Source organism: Beta vulgaris, chromosome 8 (genome assembly GCF_026745355.1).
Source record: "Beta vulgaris subsp. vulgaris cultivar EL10 chromosome 8, EL10.2, whole genome shotgun sequence".
NCBI classification, from domain to species: Eukaryota; Viridiplantae; Streptophyta; class Magnoliopsida; order Caryophyllales; family Amaranthaceae; genus Beta; species Beta vulgaris.
The window spans coordinates 39,062,178-39,080,400 of record NC_079209.1 but is presented as its reverse complement, the minus strand read 5'-3'; the positions used below and the strand labels follow the sequence as shown (position 1 = coordinate 39,080,400).

Below are 18,223 nucleotides of genomic sequence, written 5' to 3'. Positions count from 1 at the left end.
TTAAGACATGCTTAATTAAAACATTTTCAATTTTATTAAGCCATAAAGATATTTTTAGTTGACTTTTAAAAATAGTCAACCCTTTTTAAAAGTCAAATCATTTTCCAAACTCATTTGGATTTAAATATAATTACATAAATACTTTAATATATTTATGAAAATCCTTTAAAAATCCTTCCATTCATACCTGGAATTTCAATATGTTTCAAAATCCTAGTTCTTCAACCAATATCACAAATTAGATGAAGAATATGGATGATGATTTTTGGCATGAAATAAATGAGTAGATGGCACTCCAAATACTTGCAAATATTTCAAATCCTCGCAAAATTGTTCCCAGTGATTGTAAAGATGGTGTAGATCATTTTTTCAATGACTATTTCTCTCACAATCCTAGATGGGGAGAGATTTGTTTGTCAAGATAGCAAATGCCATCGAACAACACTCTTCCTATAGAGGGAATACGTTGCAAAGCGACTGGAATTGTCTCCATCGCAGAATGCACCACAACTATTCGCATACTTGCATACTGATCCCCATTTTGATGTCGTTGATGAATATATAAAAATTGGTGAAAGTACAACAATTGAATGTTTACATAAATCTTAAAACTGTGATCGATGTATTTGGCAGGATGTACATGAGAAGGCCTAGTGCTGATGATGTTCAACCAGTCGATGTCGTTGATGAATATATAAAAGTCAGTGAAAGTACAACGACAATTGAATGTTTACATAAATTTTGTAAACTATTATCAATGTATTTGGCGGGATGTACATAATAAGGCTTAATGCTGATGATGTGCAACCAATGCAGATCTTTTAAGGGCAGCACTAGGCTTGGCCCCTGAAAGATTTTGAGAAAGTAATATAATACAACTTGAGAATTATATTCAGGCAAATAAAAAACAAGCCCAAATACTATAGTGTATGACTGAGTCTGACACATCTGTTGAACTACATGTAGTTCAGTACCCATGTTTAAAGAAAAGGAAATGGGGAAAGGGGAGGCCCACATTGATTTTGATATTTTTTTTCTCCTAGCCTCCTTTGTATTCACGTGTTAACCGTTTGGCTATTTCTTTCTTTTCTTTTCTTTTTTCTTTTTTTTTGAGGCAGTTTTTTCTTAGTCATTTATTAATTGTTACTATTGTTTTTTATCTTTATCGAATTTTTCTTATACATATTTTACTTTATACTATTCTCCGTTTCTACATAAGTGCCACATACAGAAGTGGCACACAAACAAAGACACTTAGAGAGAGAAAATTGAGACCACACTTTAAGAGAAATTAGAAAACTTAATTAACTAAAATGATTTTTTGTCCATAACTGCCTTTATTTGGGACTTTTTTGTGAAAAACTGCCTTATGAAATTTTTTTTGCACACAACTGCCACTAAAGAGACTTCCGGTTGTTGACTGCTGCCAAATAAAGTTTTGAAGCGTTGACTTCTAATTTCCGGCAACTTAAAATCACGTGCTTGGCATGTGTTTCATTTTTTACGTTTTTTGGACCCAAAACTCAAGTTCTTCACTCTTTCTCTCTCTTCTCTCTCTTCTCTCACTCTTTCTCTTCTCTCTCCTCCAAGTTGGGCAGCATAATTAAAGCCCTACAACTTCCCCCAACAACGAATTCCATTCTCTTTGTCAATTGCAATCAATTCGTGGTCAGTAGCATCAGTAAATTGAATTAATTTACTTCTTAGCAACATCTGAAATGATGGGGTAAGATTTCACCAACAATTTACCACTTTTTTTTTTACTTCTACTTCCTTCTCTCTCTTACTTCTCTCTTGCTATGTTGCTATGTTAATTTCGTACAAAAAATCAAGGAACATTTGAATTCACGTTTCAATGGGGCCAAAGAGAAGAACAAGCTATAAAGTGGTCCAAAAATCAAGGTACAAGTCCAGAATTTTTTGTGTTCATTTTTGGTTTGAAAGATCCTATTTTTATCAAAATTAGAGGAGAATTCGTTGTTGGGAGGCCTCAATTCTGCTGCCCAAATTGGAGGGGAGAGAAGAGAGAGAGCGAGAGAAGAGAGAGAAAGAGTGAAGAACTTGAGTTTTGGGTTCATAAAACGTAAAAAATGAAACACGTGCCAAGCACGTGATTTTAAGTTGCCAGAAATTAGAAGTCAACGCCTGAAAACTTTATTTGGCAGCAGTCAACAACCGGAAGTCTCTTTAGTGGCAGTTGTGTACAAAAAAAATTTCATAAGGCAGTTTTTCACAAAAAAGTCCCAAATAAAGGCAGTTATGGACAAAAAATCCTAACTAAAACACCTACACTAGTTAACCAACAACTATATAACACCCAACACTTTCCTCCTGCCATCCACCAAAACAGAGCCACCACCGACCACCGCCACCAGAAAACCTTTCCCCCTCCCCCACACTGCCTACCGGAAACCCCCATCCCCAACCTCTACCCGCCGGAAACTAACCCCCACCCCTACCCACCATATAACCATTTTTTTTCTCTCCAACCTCCCCTACCCTTGAAACTAACACCCTCCCTTCCCTAGCGCAACCACCGAAAACCTCCTCACCAACCTCGAACCTAACACCTTCCCTTTCCCAGAACAACACCCGGCCCCTTCCCTGAAACCAACACCCTTCCCTGAAACTAACACCCAAATCCAATACCCTCCCTTCCTTAGCCCAACCATCGGAAAAACCCCCTTTCCAGATCTGAACCCAACGACCTCATCTTCCCCAACCAAACTCACCCCCTTTGAAACCCTAACCCTAACATTTGAAACCCTAACCTTCAAAATTGACTTGGCAATTTGGTGGAGGTGGTGCACTGTGCATAACAGTGAAGGTGGTGGCGAAAACGAATATAAAAGAAAGAGATTGGTGTTGGCGGTGAGTCTCGAGGCTGGTGGAGGGTAAAGGTGAGTGGGGGATTAGTGGTGATTACAAATGCGAGGGTGAAAGTGGTGGCGTTGTGGTGTCGAGCTGGTGGTTGCGTGGGGGTGTCGGGTAGGTGGTCACGTGGTGGTATCAGGTTGGTGGGTGGAGTTGAGAAAAGCGAGGGTGCGGGTGGAGTCGAGCAAAGATATGGGGGGTGGGTGGAGTTGAGAATGGAGAGGGGTGGTTGGAGTTAAGAGAGGGTGGTGGGGGGTTGATTAATTTATATTGTTTAAGAAATATATTAGAAATTAATTGTGTAGTTGTAGGAATTAAGTAATGACATTTATGTGAGTAAAAGGAAATAAACTTTTCCATATGAGATATGTTGCACTTATTATGACATTTCCTAAAATGAAAAATGTTGCACTTATTTAAAAACGGAGGATAGTACTATGTAAAGGTTTAAACTTTTGACTTTTCTATTTCGTCTTTGTACCAACACGTATTATTTCAGGTATAAGAAATTATTTATAACTTAGTTTATTTTGATATTTTATACATTATATATTTATTTGTTTACTTTGGACCTAAAAAATAATGTTCATGTCATAGTTTTTAGACTTTCATTTGTGTCATTGTGAATATGTTGGCCCCTACTAGCAAAAGACCGCTTTAAATGCATGAAGATTGTCATGGTTTTCCTGGCATGCTTGGAAGCCTTGATTGCATGCATTGTGCCTGGAAAAATTGCCTAGTAGCATGGAGAGGGTATTATCCACGAGGTGATCACGATCATTTGACAATCATGCTTGAAGCAGTTGCCTCGGTGGATCTTTGGATATGGCATGCGTATTTTGTTGTAGCTGGGTCGAATAACGACCTTACTATATTGAGTAAGATCAAACTTATATCAAGAGGAATTACAAGGTTGAGCTCCATAAGGTTATTTCAATGTTAATGGTACTACCTACACCATGGGGTACTACCTTGCATATGATATATATCTTGAATGGGTCACATTTATTAAGAGCTTCTTACAACCTGAAGATCCTAAAAGGCTTTATGTGGGTTATTAAATTTCATATTTTAGTGTTACATTCTGGAAAAAAATTAAACTTTGAGTCATGTTTGTATTTGATCTTATGTTTGTGAAATGAAAATCGCGCATATTTATATATTTATTTTTATAGCTGGATCTTGACACAAACATAGAGGAATAAAGGGAACTAATGACCTAAAATTTGACTTTTTGGATGGATATTGTTCACTAAAGTTGTAAGAGGATAGGGGCTAAAAAACAAAAGAACTAAAGATGTGTTTGTTTAGAGCATAGGGGCTAATGATATAAAAAACGCTAAGAGGCTGTAAAGTTGTTTGGATTAGTCTATTCAATGTATGTTATATTTAAGTCATGTATTGGGAATATAGCTAACCGGTTACGGCGTTACGCGATATTTAGTTTTATATATTTTTCAACTACTAAGAGAGTATCAACTAAATTTGAGTGTAATCCTCTCTCGACTAATCATCATAAAATAGACTTAAGGATATGGAAATGGCATATTATTTCACCAAAGTTTGGAAATATTCATGACTATTTTTTGTCCAGTATTCTAGTTGATTTTGGGCATTTGGATCAAATTGGATTTCAGAATAATTCTAAATATTCATTTTTAGTTTCATAACTTTATTTTCAATTGGGGTTACAACTTGGGTCTTAATGAGTACAAATTCAGATTCATACTGGAATTTGCACACCTCTACTTATATCATACTAGATTTCTTTGCATGCGATGTGTACGTGAATTATTTTGACGATTATTATTAAATTTCATCTAAATATACTCTTGAAGGATATAATTTATAAACATCATTAGTTTTAATTGATGAATAAGTTGTTTTATTGGTATTTTTATTACTTGTGTAAGTGGATGTTGGTATATTGTTATTGCATTTCAAAGTTTAGGTAAAATTAAAATTTTATGTCTTTGGTTTTGTAATTGACTTCAAAACTACTTTAGTTATCTTAATCTGTTATTCAATCATAAACTTTTTCTTTTAACATACATATTTTTTATGAAAGTTTATTTCAGCTATTTTGAACATCATTTGACAAGTGATACAACCGTAAAATCTTAATAACAAGATTCCACACACCCAACAAAAGGACCCAATGAACAACAAATTTAGATTTTCTAGTACTAATAATTATTTTGCAATATCCGCGAGCTAAACTTCCGGTGAAGCGGAGCAAGACTACAATAATACTCGGAGCGGATGTGCTGGTGGTTGCCGTCACTGCTGCCGCCATCTTGCATTGTTCTGGAAGTGGATAGATCAGTAACCGAAGCAGGAACAACTTTGGCGTGGGAGGCTGCCGGAGAAGACGAAGTTTTATTCTTCTTCTGGGCGGATTTCTCTGAATCAAGGCGAACACATCTTAATGAAACAATTATTCCATGCAGAAAATCTTTAATTTTAGCCATTGCGATATGTGACTCAAGTTTACTCAAAACTTTAGGAGAGTAAGTTTGCAAAATAAACGCTTAAAACTATAACCAAAGTGCTGTAGTATAGCTTTTGGCCAAGACCCTGATATTATTTATAACATTATAAGGATGCCAAGTATTAATAACCTGATCCAAATTTAATTAGGAAAATAGGTTTAGGAAACTTTTAACCTGTGGAATGGAAAATCCTACAACAATTAGAAGTTAAGAACTATGATTACGTGGGTATCAAATACTGATACTAAGTAATACCTTTATTTTAAAAAGTAAGAAAAGAACACTAAGTTCCTTCTTCGCGAGGGGAATTTCTAATGTATCGGATACAAAAATGAAAGTAAGAGAAGAGTTATTACTATTAATATTTATGATGATAGATAGAGTTCAAACCAACAAACAAAAGCACAAAAGATACGATATTTATGCATATATTAAAAGATAGATTTAACAACTTGATAGATTCTAATTTTACTTCGTAACTAACTTGATTAATCATAAACCAAAATTGTTTTTTAAAAAATATAATATGAAGTACTAGCCTTCTTTGCACGCGATGCGTGCGTGGATTATTTTGGCAATGGCTACTAAATTTCATCTAAATGTAATTTTGAAGGATGTAATTTACAATCATTATTAATTCTAATTAAATCTCATGTGGTGTAAATACAAAATATAAAAATTAGTTGATGAAGAAGTTGTTTCTTGTTATTTTTATTACTTGTTAATGGATGTTGGTATTGTTATTGCATTTCAAAGTTTAGGTAAGATTAAAATTTTTTGTCTTTGGTTTTGTAGTTGATTTGAAAACTGCTTTAGTTATGTTAATTGGTTCTTTAATCATAAACTTTTTCTTTCACTACACATATTTTTATGAAAGTTTATTTTAGCTACTTTGAACTTCCTTTGATATACATATTTCAAATTAGGTAAGGGATATGATTGAGGAAAATCTCGAAATCTTAATATGTAATATATTTTTTTATTGAATGAAGGGTTAAAAAGTCTTTTCAAGATGGGACTTCCATAGCTCCCTTCTTGGCTTATGCATATTTTAAATTAGGAAGGGATATAATTGAGGAAAAAAAAATCTCAAAATCTTAATAGGTACTATTTTTTTTTTATTAAATGAAGGGTTAAAAAGTCTCTTCAAGGGGACACCATAACTCCCCCTGGCTTACCCTTCCTCCGTTTCACAATAAGTGAAACATAGAGAAAGTGGGGAGTTCTCAAGAAATTTAGGGCCTGTTCTCTTCGGCATAAAACAGCTGAACTGAACTGAACTGAAACAGCTGAACTGAACTGAACTGAATTGAACTGAACTGAACTGAACTGAACTGAACTGATCTGAACTGAACTGAATTGAATTGAACTGAACTGAACTGAAATGAATAGTGATATGTGAGAGTAAAAGTATTGTCAAGAGCTGAACTGAACTGAACTGGTCTGAACTGAATTGATCTGAACTGAACTGAATTGAACTGAACTGAACTAAACTGAATTGAACTGAACTGAACTGAATTGAACTGAACTGAACTGAACTGAACTGAAAATAAGTTGGGGAGAACAGGCCCTTAGAGAGAAAAAGTTGGGACCACAATAAAGTAGAGTAAAGAAGTATTGAAGTTGTGGTCCCCTCTTACTCTTTAGTGGTATATTTGTAATAAAAGTGAATTTTTATTTTTACCATTGTGATTATTCCAAATAAGGGCCTCTTCTCCCCATCTTATTTTCAGTTCAGTTCAGTTCAGTTCAATTCAGTTCAATTCAGTTCAGATCAGTTCAGTTCAGACCAGTTTAGTTCAGTTCAATTCAGCTCTTGACAATACTTTTACTCTCACATATCGCTATTCATTTCAGTTCAGTTCAGTTCAATTCAATTTAGTTCAGTTCAGTTCAGTTCGGTTCGGTTCAGTTCAAACAGTTCAGTTCAGATCAGTTCAGTTCAGTTCGGCTGTTTTATGCCGAAGAAAACAGACCCTAAGAAAAATATTTCATTTATTGTGAAACGGAGGAAGTATAATAGAGATTTACGTTAGTCATTCCTTCAGATTCGACCACTATTGGTTTCCTTCATTGTTAGCAAAAGCAAACAACAAAGTGAAACAAAACAACATTTATGGATAGTAGTAAATTAAGGAAATTGATCAATGAAACTAAGGCAAGGTTTATTAGCAATTAAAATGATTGCCCCTGAATAGTCTAATTTGATTAGCCGCTCATAAAACCACAAAAGGATTACATAAATTCATCATAATGATTCATGAACCTGACTTATATTTCCACTAGAATATTTTGCACGCGATGCGTGCTTGAATTTTTTTCGAAACACATTCGATTTTCTTCGACATAAGAATCAAAATTTGAACATTAGACATACAAAACATAATTGTTTTTAGTTGCAAAATTTGATTGGTTTAGTTTCTGTCACTTAAGTCTCTCACCATTCTTTTTGTTTTTTTTTTTTTTACTTTTCAAAGTTAACTTCTATAAACAAAATAGAAATTTTATTGAATTTATTTATGATTTCTAATATTATAATTTTTTAGTTGATTTTTGAATTAAGTACAATACTTCATAAATTGTAAAGAAAGTGGACACTTTGATTTCAAGTCAATTTTTTCATAGGTTGTACTCCCTCCGTCCCATAATATAGTGCTTGTTTCTTTCTTACACGGTCTCCAATACATAACTTTGACCTTTAATATCTACAATTTCTTATTAATAAAAAATATAAAAAGTTGATATTATAAAATTACACATTGAGACGAATATAAAAAGATCCCACATTAATATGTTTTTTTATACATACAAATGAGAATATTCAGTCAAAGATTTTAAAGTTTGACCCACCAAAAATGTAATCCCCCACTTTTTTAAAGGATTTTCATAAATATATTTAAGTATTTATGTAATTATATTTAAATCCAAATGAGTTTGGAAAATGATTTGACTTTTAAAAAGGGTTGACTATTTTAAAAGTCAACTAAAAATATTTTTCTTAGCTTAATAAAATTTGTAATATTTTAATTAAGCGTGTTTTAAATAAGAGTTTAATTATTAAAAGCATATTTGAAAAAAAACTTAATGGAATCGAAAGCCCAAAAGATAATAAAAAGGGAAAGGATATTTGATGACTAAAGTCCTAATAAGCCCATCTTGTTAGTCATCAAAGTTTTAATTATTGAAATTCCTTTTCCTAAGCCCAATAGGATTAGCCTATTTAAATATCCTAAAAACCCAATATTTTGCCCTACACTTATTTTCTCTCTCCTCCCTTGCACGTGATTTCGATTTCTCTCTCTCACTCGACATTTTCTCTCTCCTCTTCCTTTGAGCGTGAGTTCATATTTCTCTCAAAAATCGTTTCTTCTTCGCTAAGTAACGTTTCTTGTTGAACAAGAAACGTCACAAACATTTTCTTGAAGCCGAAAACTGCTGCCGCCGGTCCTTGCTGCTGTCTTCAGTCCGGCGCCCTTCCTCCTTTTGTTTCGGTTGTTTTCTTTACTTCTCCTTTAAGATTCCATTAAAGCCTAATTTTTATTGTTATTTATTTTATTTACATGATTATATGATTATTATTTATTATGAAAAATAGTTTCGGTTTCATATGTTAAAAGAAAAATTTCAGATTTATTATTTTTAGTTTTAATCATGAAAGATGTGATTTTTAGGGTTTTAAATCACTAGAAATCGTATATTTAAAGTATGAATATGAATTTTGATTGGAATACGATTTTTATATGCATTTAAAATATTTTCAGAAGGTTTAGAAAATTTTATAATGCTGGAAATTCAGAAAGTTAGTATTTTAAGGTTTTTAATGATTTTTAATCACTAGAATAGTTGTACTATACTAGGGATTAAAAATAACGAGAGTTTAAATTATAAAAACGATTTTTAAAGACGTTTAAAAGGGTTTGGGACGTTTTTAAAGTTGCTGTATTTTTTTTAGTTCAAGTATTTACTTGATTATTTGGTTGTTCTAGGCGGAGAATTCACTGTAGGGGACTTTTAGAGCATAAAAGTGGCCTACCGTTGCGTTTATACAAGGTACGTACATAGTCTACGTGCTTATGGTTTAGAAACATGCCTTAGGGATGTTTTTATTTATTAGTATCATGTATAGGACCTTGTTGTTCATGTATATGATTTACTATAATTACTTTACATGTTACTTGCCTGTGTGCTACATGTAAACTGAGAATATGTATGAGTATGACTTGTTTGTATGGAAGTTTGATGCAAGCAATAAGTTCAGTTTGGTATTAATTCGTAAGTGGATTAATTTAAGTAAGTTGGAATCATGTGTTACATAGATTCTTGGAGATTTATTTATTTCTTATAAGAACCGTGGATCTTATTTGGTAAGTATGGATTATACCTATGTAAAGGTACGGATTTCTGTTGGCTGGTTCAACAAAGGATAAAAAGAAATAAAAGGAGTCTTGATTGATAAGTTGTGAACACTTGTTAATCAAAGATAAAAAGAATTTGTTATGATTATGTGATTGAATTGTGTGTTTATTTGGTTGTTGTGTGTCAACACAAGTTAAAATGAATGCAACGTAAAGTGAAACGAGAATAAGTTATAGACTTTAGACTGTGCACGTCTAGAGTTGGACTAAGGGTTGGGGTTATGGTGAGCGTGCCATAGCTTTTCTAGGATGGGTTGATCACCATCCTTTTTATTCAAAGGTTCCTCGATATCGCAGGTCACTCTGAAATGCGGAGTCGCGCCCCATTTCATTTTATTGGCAGGACAACTCGTCTAATAACTATTCCATTAAAGTGATAAAAAGATGTTTAAGTTTAGTTCAGTAAAAGTTGTCTGCAGAGTATTACTTATTATGTTATTATTTATCCTGCAAGTTTATGTTGTAGTATCATGTTTAGGATTATTTTGTCTGATATGTAGTACTCAGCTTTGCTGATTACGTGCTTGTCTGTGTTTGTGATCATGGCTTTGCCTATTGATCCTGTGGTGATCCTTCGGGGGAGCAGAGTCAAGAAAGCATTGACATTACAGGTTCGAAGATGCATACCATTGGGGAATCTGGAATGGAGAGGCTTTTGTGACATTAGTATTATTTAAGTTGTTTTCGTAGGAACATCTTTCATTTAAGTTTGGTTTATTTAGTTGGTGTGTTAAGTTTGACTTGTCATTTGTTCATAAGTTTAATAAAGTTGATTTTTGTTTTAATAAGTTTTCCGCTGAAACATTCTGAGTAAGCCGAAACGTTATCACACGGGCGATAATGCCTGGGTAATTCTCTAGGTTTGTTATAAAGGTATTTTCTAGAAAGAGAGAATTATCGGGGTGTTACAAATGAAGTAGGCACTATATTATGGGACGGAGGATGTAGTTTGTAAGTAAATTTTTATGTTTTTGTAAAGTTTCCTCATTTTAGTGATTTGCAAATTATGACCCACCATTAATTGTGAATGGCTCTTGAGAATAGTAATTTGTAAGTAAATTTTTGTAAATGTTTTTGTATGTATTGACGTTTTAGGTTATTAGTTTTAGTTTGTATGTTAATTTTAAGTTTTAATAAAGTTTCCTGATTATTTGAGTGATTTACGTGATTTTTATAATGTGATTTTCTCAATTGTATGAGTGATTTGTAAAGTTTCTTCTTTTAAGTGATTTGTGAGTGATTTGTAACTAGTGTTTTAAATTAATTTTCGGTAGTTTTCTTTGAGTGTCGATTTTGATTTTGACATTTCTTTTGTAATTTAGCAAGGAAAGGGGACAAAATAGGCATTTCAAAAGAGGACACCGTTGCTCCCCTTTCCTTCTATAATACTAGAATTTTTTGCACGTGATGCGTGCTTGAATTTTTTTTCGAAACAGAAACTCGATTTTCTTCGGCATAAGAGTCAAAATTTGAACATTAATTAGACATACGAAGTATAATTGTTTTTAGTTGCAAAATTTGATTGGTTTAGTTTCTATCACTTAAGTCTCTCACCATTTTTTTTATTTTTCTTTTTTACTTTTCAAAGTTAAATTCTATGAACAAAATAGAAAATTTATTGAATTTATTTATGATTTCTAATATTATAATTTTTTAGGTTATTTTTGAATTAAGTACAATACTTCATAAATTGTAAAGAGAATAGACACTTTGATTTCAAGTCATTTTTTTCATAGGTTGTAGTTTGTCAGTAAATTTTTAAGTTTTTTTTTAAGTTTTCTCATTTTGATGATTTGCATAACATAAATTATGCAATTTTATGATTTTAGTTGACTTGTGAGTGATTGTTACAATTATATTTTTGATATTTTTAATTGAAGCCCCCTTTGATTTGTAAGTGAATTTGTAATTTAGAATGGGAAGGGGGTAACATTGTCTCTTCATTCGGGGACACCATAGCTCCCCAATTCCCTTAGATAATAGAGATATGTTGTACTTTAATTCTTGAATGATATTTTACATAAACCTTTTTACCTTGATAATTAATCGCTATTATATAATAGAAAAAAATCGGGCCAAATATATGTAAAAGTTTCATTATATATAGAAAACACTATAAAAAAGTAAATAATTTTTTTCCTTGTCTAACTTCTAAATTCTGATTTCACTACAAATACACCTCTATTTTTTTATCATGACCCACAATTAATTGTGAATGGTTCTTGAGAATAGTGATTTGTAAGTAAATTTTGGTAAATGTTTTTATATGTATTGACGTTCTAGGTAAAGCTAGTTTTAGTTTGTATGTTAATTTTAAGTTTTAATAAAGTTTCCTGATTATTTGAGTGATTTGCGTGATTTTTATAACGTGATTTTCTCAATTGTATGGGTGATTTGTAAAGTTTCTTCTTTTAAGTGATTTGTGAGTGAGTGTTGTAAATTTATTTTCGCTAATTTTCTTTGAGTGCCGATTTTGATTTTGACAATCCTTCTATAATTTAGAAAGGAAAGGGGGGTAAAATAGGCGTTTCAAAAGAGGACACCATTGCTCCCCCTTCCCTTATATAATAGAGATAGATTAGTTATATAATGGGCACATAAACTAAACATTAACATGGGAAATTTTCCCGCCAAAGAAGTCGTATCAAGGGATTACATGCTGCCTGACTAACCTAATGATTCACTATTCCCTTCGAGTTCTGGCGATTTGTGGCTTCACTTGATAAATTTAGAGTACACATACAGTAAGAGTGTAAGACAATAAAAGCTCAGAGATAAATTTTTATGCCATTCGACTTATGTGAACCTAATTCACCGTAAAATTAGTAACTCGAGATACACAATACTATAATACACGAAAATCCATTATATCACAAACAAATATACGCTATATAAGAGAGAAATACTCTATATAAGAGAGAAATACACTATAACACAAAGAAACACTATAGCTCTTGCAAAAAAAAAAAAAACACTACAGCATAGAGAAACAGATTATACCACATACAACACACTATATCGAAACTGACAATATTATCTTAATCTTGTATAACAGTTTCAATTATACAATAAACTATAATACACAGAAACACACTGTATAACAAACAGATACGCTATATCAGAAAGAAATACACTATATTACAAACAAATCATACTATAGCACAAAGAAACAATATCACTAATAAACATACTATAGCACATAGAAACACTATATACCACACACAAAAACACTACTCCCTCATTAATGAATTACTAGCAACAATTGAATATTTTACCTCTCACAAATAATGTCAAATGTTGCTAATCATTTGTTAGGGAGGAAATATATCAAAACTAACAATATAATCCTAATCTTCTACTATAACGAATTCGATTGTACAATCAAGTATATCACAAAAACTAAAAAATAAAGAACTTGAAGAGAAGAAAAATAAAACAGGTATGAGAGAAAAATTAAAAAAACAAGAAAATTTGAGGAAAGAAAAACAAAATAGTAGAAGTTATAATTAGTATAACCTACATAACATCGAGTAGGTACATACTAATTCGTGTGCACCGGATTCATACGAATTTTTAAATTTTAATACCTACATTAAAACAAAAAATCCCAAAAATCACGGTGTGACACCTTAGAAAAACCCCAATAGTTTCATTAAAAAATCGAAAGTTGTGCAGTGCGGACTACAGAAGAGCTAGTTTTTACTGCGGACTACCCAAGGAACCTCAAACAAAAATTAGCACAGAATAGTGAATGAAGTGATATTTGGTATCAATAAACTTCAGATGCATATTCCAAACTCTTCTCGGTACACAGATGATTATCTCAACATAACAAGCTTTACTATCAAACATTCAGAAACTTCTTCCAGATTTGCATATAACTAGCTATAGAATGTTATACAAAATTGGTTATCCATCGATCTATAAGGGCAACAAGATTTGGTTCGAAGAATACACAACCAGTTCAGCATGAAAGTATGTAGGTGCAGCATCCCCAGTTGATATCTCACAAGCGCCCCTCAGCTTTAATCAATAGCAATGATGAGGAAACCAACAGATACATACATGAGGAAAACTGGGTAGAGTGCCAGAGCTTTTCTCCTTGGTCCAACTGCCGAACTCATGAAAGGATATGCAGCCCATGAACTCCAGGCCAAAGTCACACATACCACTACAAGCTTGAGAATCACATTGTCCTTCAACATGCAGATGAGAGCTCCAACGTCCAAAGGAAAAAGGCAGTAACCCAGAAGGCTCAAACTCTGGAAGAAAATTATGTGTCCACCCTAGACAAAACATTGAAAACCCATTTTTGAGTGACATTATTCTTTTTCTTCTCAATTTTTCTTTATTTGATTTGGGGATGGGGAGAAGGAGAAGAACAAGGGGAAGAGGCATTGAAGGTTCTCACCAATAACAGTACATTCAATGTCAAAATTACAGCACCAGCAGCAAGAAGGGCGAATGCAACAGCAAACACCTCTGACTGGAGAAATCAACATTATCAAAAGAAATATTAGTTTCTGCAGTGATTCCTTCGCAAAGGAAAATAACAGTAAAAGTATCAGAGCAGCAAAAATGAAAAACTTGGGAAGATCAGATTTAGGAACACTATATTTATAAGTTGCAAAGGGAAAGCAGCACTTCACCATTTCCCACCCACCTAAGTAGTTGGTTCATCTAAGGTTGAGGGAAGAATAGTCGGAGAATAACTTAAGCAAAGAATCATACATTGACATCTATTTTATGCAGTAGAGGCTAGACCAGCGAAGGAAAAGAAGTGAGCAGTGATTACAAAATATCAGCTCCAGGCCTCCAACACAGATGATTTGAGATTCTATTCTATTTTATTGGAAGCGGGGGAAAGGGGGTTGCTGAAAGATTAGGGGAGTATTGTTTAAGACAGAAAAAAAAGGAAAAAAAAAAAAAGAATCAGGGAAACCATCAAGTATATAACACAGGCTTCTTTTACAGATTACGTAATTACAAGAGTAAATGATTAAGAAAACTCATGACTAGAGTCTAAACACATCACAGGAAAATATTTCAGACACAGCATTGTAAGCATTCAAAATTCAGAACATGGGAATCTAATTTCGGAAATCTCCAAAATATCCAGCCCTCATTATATTTTAAGTTTGGAACAAATGCTTGACAATTGAGACTTCTGTCAACAGACCGAAGAATCAAGGAAGGTAATCTAATTCAAAGATACTACACTCCTAGTCTTGAGACCAGCAACTACTCTCAGAGTTTCAGTTAACAAAATTTGGTGCAAAGTTCTTTTGGAATCAAAGCTAACACCTGACTGAATGAAACTAAGGATGACAGCAAAGAACCTTCTTTCTCTAACATTCCTGTGTTGAGCTAAAAGACTTAAGTTAGCCTCAAAAATATCTATGGACACTCTTTCTTCTTCTGTTCATATTAACTTATGCAGAACTAGAGTAATTGCAAACGTCTATTATCTATGTCAGTAATCATCATACAACATCATACCCTTACACAATGACTCCAACAAGAATCCTCCCCAGGGTGGGGAGAGCAGGTTAGATGTGCATTCACTATACAAATACAAAGAGGTCCTATCAGCCTTAACCTTGCAATCACAATAAGGCTTCTTGCATTAAACTAATGATCCAAAAGGCAACCATATCTAGAACAACATAATTTACAACAAAAATAATATTGGAGCCTCGAATAATTCCATAAGGGCGAGATCAGCTACATGAACAAAGATGTCATCCCCAAAAGTCAATTACATGTGGCCTACACTCATCATTATCTAATGCCATATTATTAGTCTAAAATTTCTTACTCTTATTTGAACATTCAAATTCTTACATGTTAAAGATGCCATCTTTCTTATTCTAAGGTATCCAGCAGAGCATATCGTAAAAGAGCAGAAGTTCTTGTATACTGCCATATTTCATCTCCTTAAAGAAAACTGTCATTCTGTTAATCAATTTGTAGTTTGTATATCTTCCCAAGCAAAATGGATAAACAACTTCTACTATTTTCCCCTTCAAAAAAAAAAAAGAATTCTACTATTTCCAGTCTCTAATTTTAATGTCCCTTGTAAAGAATTCTTGTCAATTTAAAACTGTATTCTACTTCTCAAGTTGATTTCTAAAAGAGTTGTGAATCTCAAGCAAATATATCTATAAGGTCAACAATTTTTCCACAATGCCACACATGACGCAACAAAAAAGGATTGAGGAAAAAAGCTAAGAAGAGCTTAAGTTCTTTCCGATCAAGTCAACTGAAGCATTCTAGCACATTAAGTCGCTTAAACTACCAGCTCAAAAATCAAAATACATCAAAACTTCAGCTCCATAACAAGTCCCAGTACAAATAAATTTAATTACAAAACAATTTCCTATAGCCAACAAGTATTGATCTGTATACTCTTGCTTCGTCATATTATGGTTGATACTCTCCTTGCAACCACTTTCTTGACTCAACGATCAAAACCAACATATATCTCATCACATATAAAATACATCCTATGATCATAATTCATATCATGCCATATATGGTTAAGCAAAACCATGAAAAGAAATTCCAGCCAAATCAAAAACAACCTCCTATCTACTTCTATCATCATCATCATAAATCTGAATAACTCACACCTATGGCAGAAATTTTAAGAAGTGCTGCGACAGTTTTCATATTACATAACCAATAACCAATAACCAATACTCCTAATCATTAATATATACACCTCCAAGCATAAAAACAACCACATTATTATCAATAACCAATAACCATTACCCTTCACATATTAGTCACTACTCCCTCCTTTGTTTACTTACTTGCTACATTTTCCATAAATAAATCTCCTTTCACGCGCTACATTACCCATAGTCCCCTTTAAATTTGTCATCTTCCTAGCTGTAATTCCCAAATATTTTCCATAAAGTTCTAGTCCAACCCCACATTTTTTTCATCTCTATATACGGTCAAAGTTAATATCAAAATAGAGTAAAAAGCCAATATGATACATCTATCTATCGATAAACAAAATAAAATAAAATAAAACACATGATCATGAATCAAGATGATGATCAATATCTGAAAAAAAAAAAAAAGACGAGGGAGATAAGAATAACCTTCTTGACGGAAGCGGACCAAGACAAGGTAAGACCAAGGAAGACAATGAAGAAAAAGGGACCCCAAAGATCCCAATCACGTAACGCCTTACCAGGGTCTTCCCTATTAGGATTAGGAAAAACAACAAGCTTCAAATTACTAACAATCCTAGATAGATCTCGCTTCACCGTATCCCATACAGGCTCAGTAAGAGTATTGGGCGGGGGCCCGAACCCAGAAGCGGAGATCCCAGCGGAGGAAGAGGCGGGAGGAGGAGGAGGAGGAGCAGCAGAGGGAATGGTAATGGGGATGGAAGTGGGTTTGGAAGGAGGAGGGAGATTGGATGGGATGAAAGGAGAAGGAGAAGCAGGGATAGATGCACGAGGAGGGGAAGGAGGGTGTGCGGCAGGGAGGACGGAAGAAGGGGTGGAATGGAGGGAAGAGTGGATGAGATTTTCGATCTCGTCGATGTCAGATTGGGAGGTGGAATGGAGTGGGATTGTGTCGCTTTCTGATTTTAAGTGGGACATTTTTGAGATTGGAGGTTGGATCTAGAGGAGAGGATTGTCGGAGAAGATGATGAGCATGGCGGGGTGGGGAACTGCGGATCGGTGGTTTTAGTTTTTGCAAACGACAATTTGGGAGTGTTTGTGTCTTTATTTTGGGAGAGTTTTTTCTTTTTAGTTTTTACTCCTCCGCTTCAACTGTCCTACTCCTAACGTGTTTCGTAAAGAAAGTTTCAGAAAAGTAAAAAAATTTTTTATAGCCAGAAAGAAAAAAATTTAGGGAGGGATTAAATTAACAGGCCAACCTAAAGTATCTTTGCGGATGATTTTGGAAAAAGTAATATCAGGATGCTCGAAACAGTAATAAAGATCAGTAGTAGAATGACCACGATTCGCCATCCCATCTGCAGCATAATTAGGTTCTCTAAACACATGATGGATAGTATATGAATCAAACTTTCTCATATCCTTCTCTACATCACTAATTAGAGAATTAATAGATCAAGGCACTTTTCAAATTCTCTTAATAGCTTGAATAACCGACAGATTATCCCCCTCGACAGTAATATTCTTGACCCCTAGAAATAGAGCTTCCTAATACCTTCTCTTAGGCCCCACGCATCGGCAACTAAAATTGAATAATGCTTAGAAATAGCATTAGCACCACTAAGCAACAAAATCCCCTCAAAATTTCTAATAACAAAGCCACAAGTGGTACTACCATCTTGCAACTTAGAACAATCAAAATTTAGCTTAACATAATGAAGAGGAGGGGGGCGGGGGACCAAATAACGTTAGACCTCTGTTTTTTTCCCCTTCTCATTGCAAGATTGATGACTATGAT

The 18,223-nt window shown here is 33.6% G+C and overlaps 1 protein-coding gene across 1 annotated transcript; it reads right to left on the bottom strand.

Annotated features, from left to right (window-relative positions):
- Positions 1–13,543: 13,543 nt before the first annotated feature.
- Positions 13,544–17,588, bottom strand: LOC104901430 (protein YIP4b). The gene is made up of 3 exons (XM_010689013.4): positions 16,894–17,588; positions 14,193–14,267; positions 13,544–14,067 (listed from the first exon to the last, which is right to left on the bottom strand). The coding sequence occupies exons 1-3, from the start codon at positions 17,401–17,403 to the stop codon at positions 13,807–13,809; spliced, it is 846 nt and encodes a 281-aa protein (XP_010687315.1). The 5' UTR covers positions 17,404–17,588; the 3' UTR covers positions 13,544–13,806.
- Positions 17,589–18,223: the final 635 nt, after the last annotated feature.

What these genes read in the sequence shown, in the direction of transcription:
- LOC104901430 (XM_010689013.4), bottom strand. Translation starts at nt 17,403, where the DNA reads ATGTCCCACTTAAAATCAGAAAGCGACACAATCCCACTCCATTCCACC. An exon ending in GGTCCGCTTCCGTCAAGAAG is followed by an intron (nt 14,268 to 16,893) that starts GTTATTCTTATC and finishes TGATTTCTCCAG; the next exon opens with TCAGAGGTGTTTGCTGTTGC. An exon ending in CATTGAATGTACTGTTATTG is followed by an intron (nt 14,068 to 14,192) that starts GTGAGAACCTTC and finishes TGTTTTGTCTAG; the next exon opens with GGTGGACACATAATTTTCTT.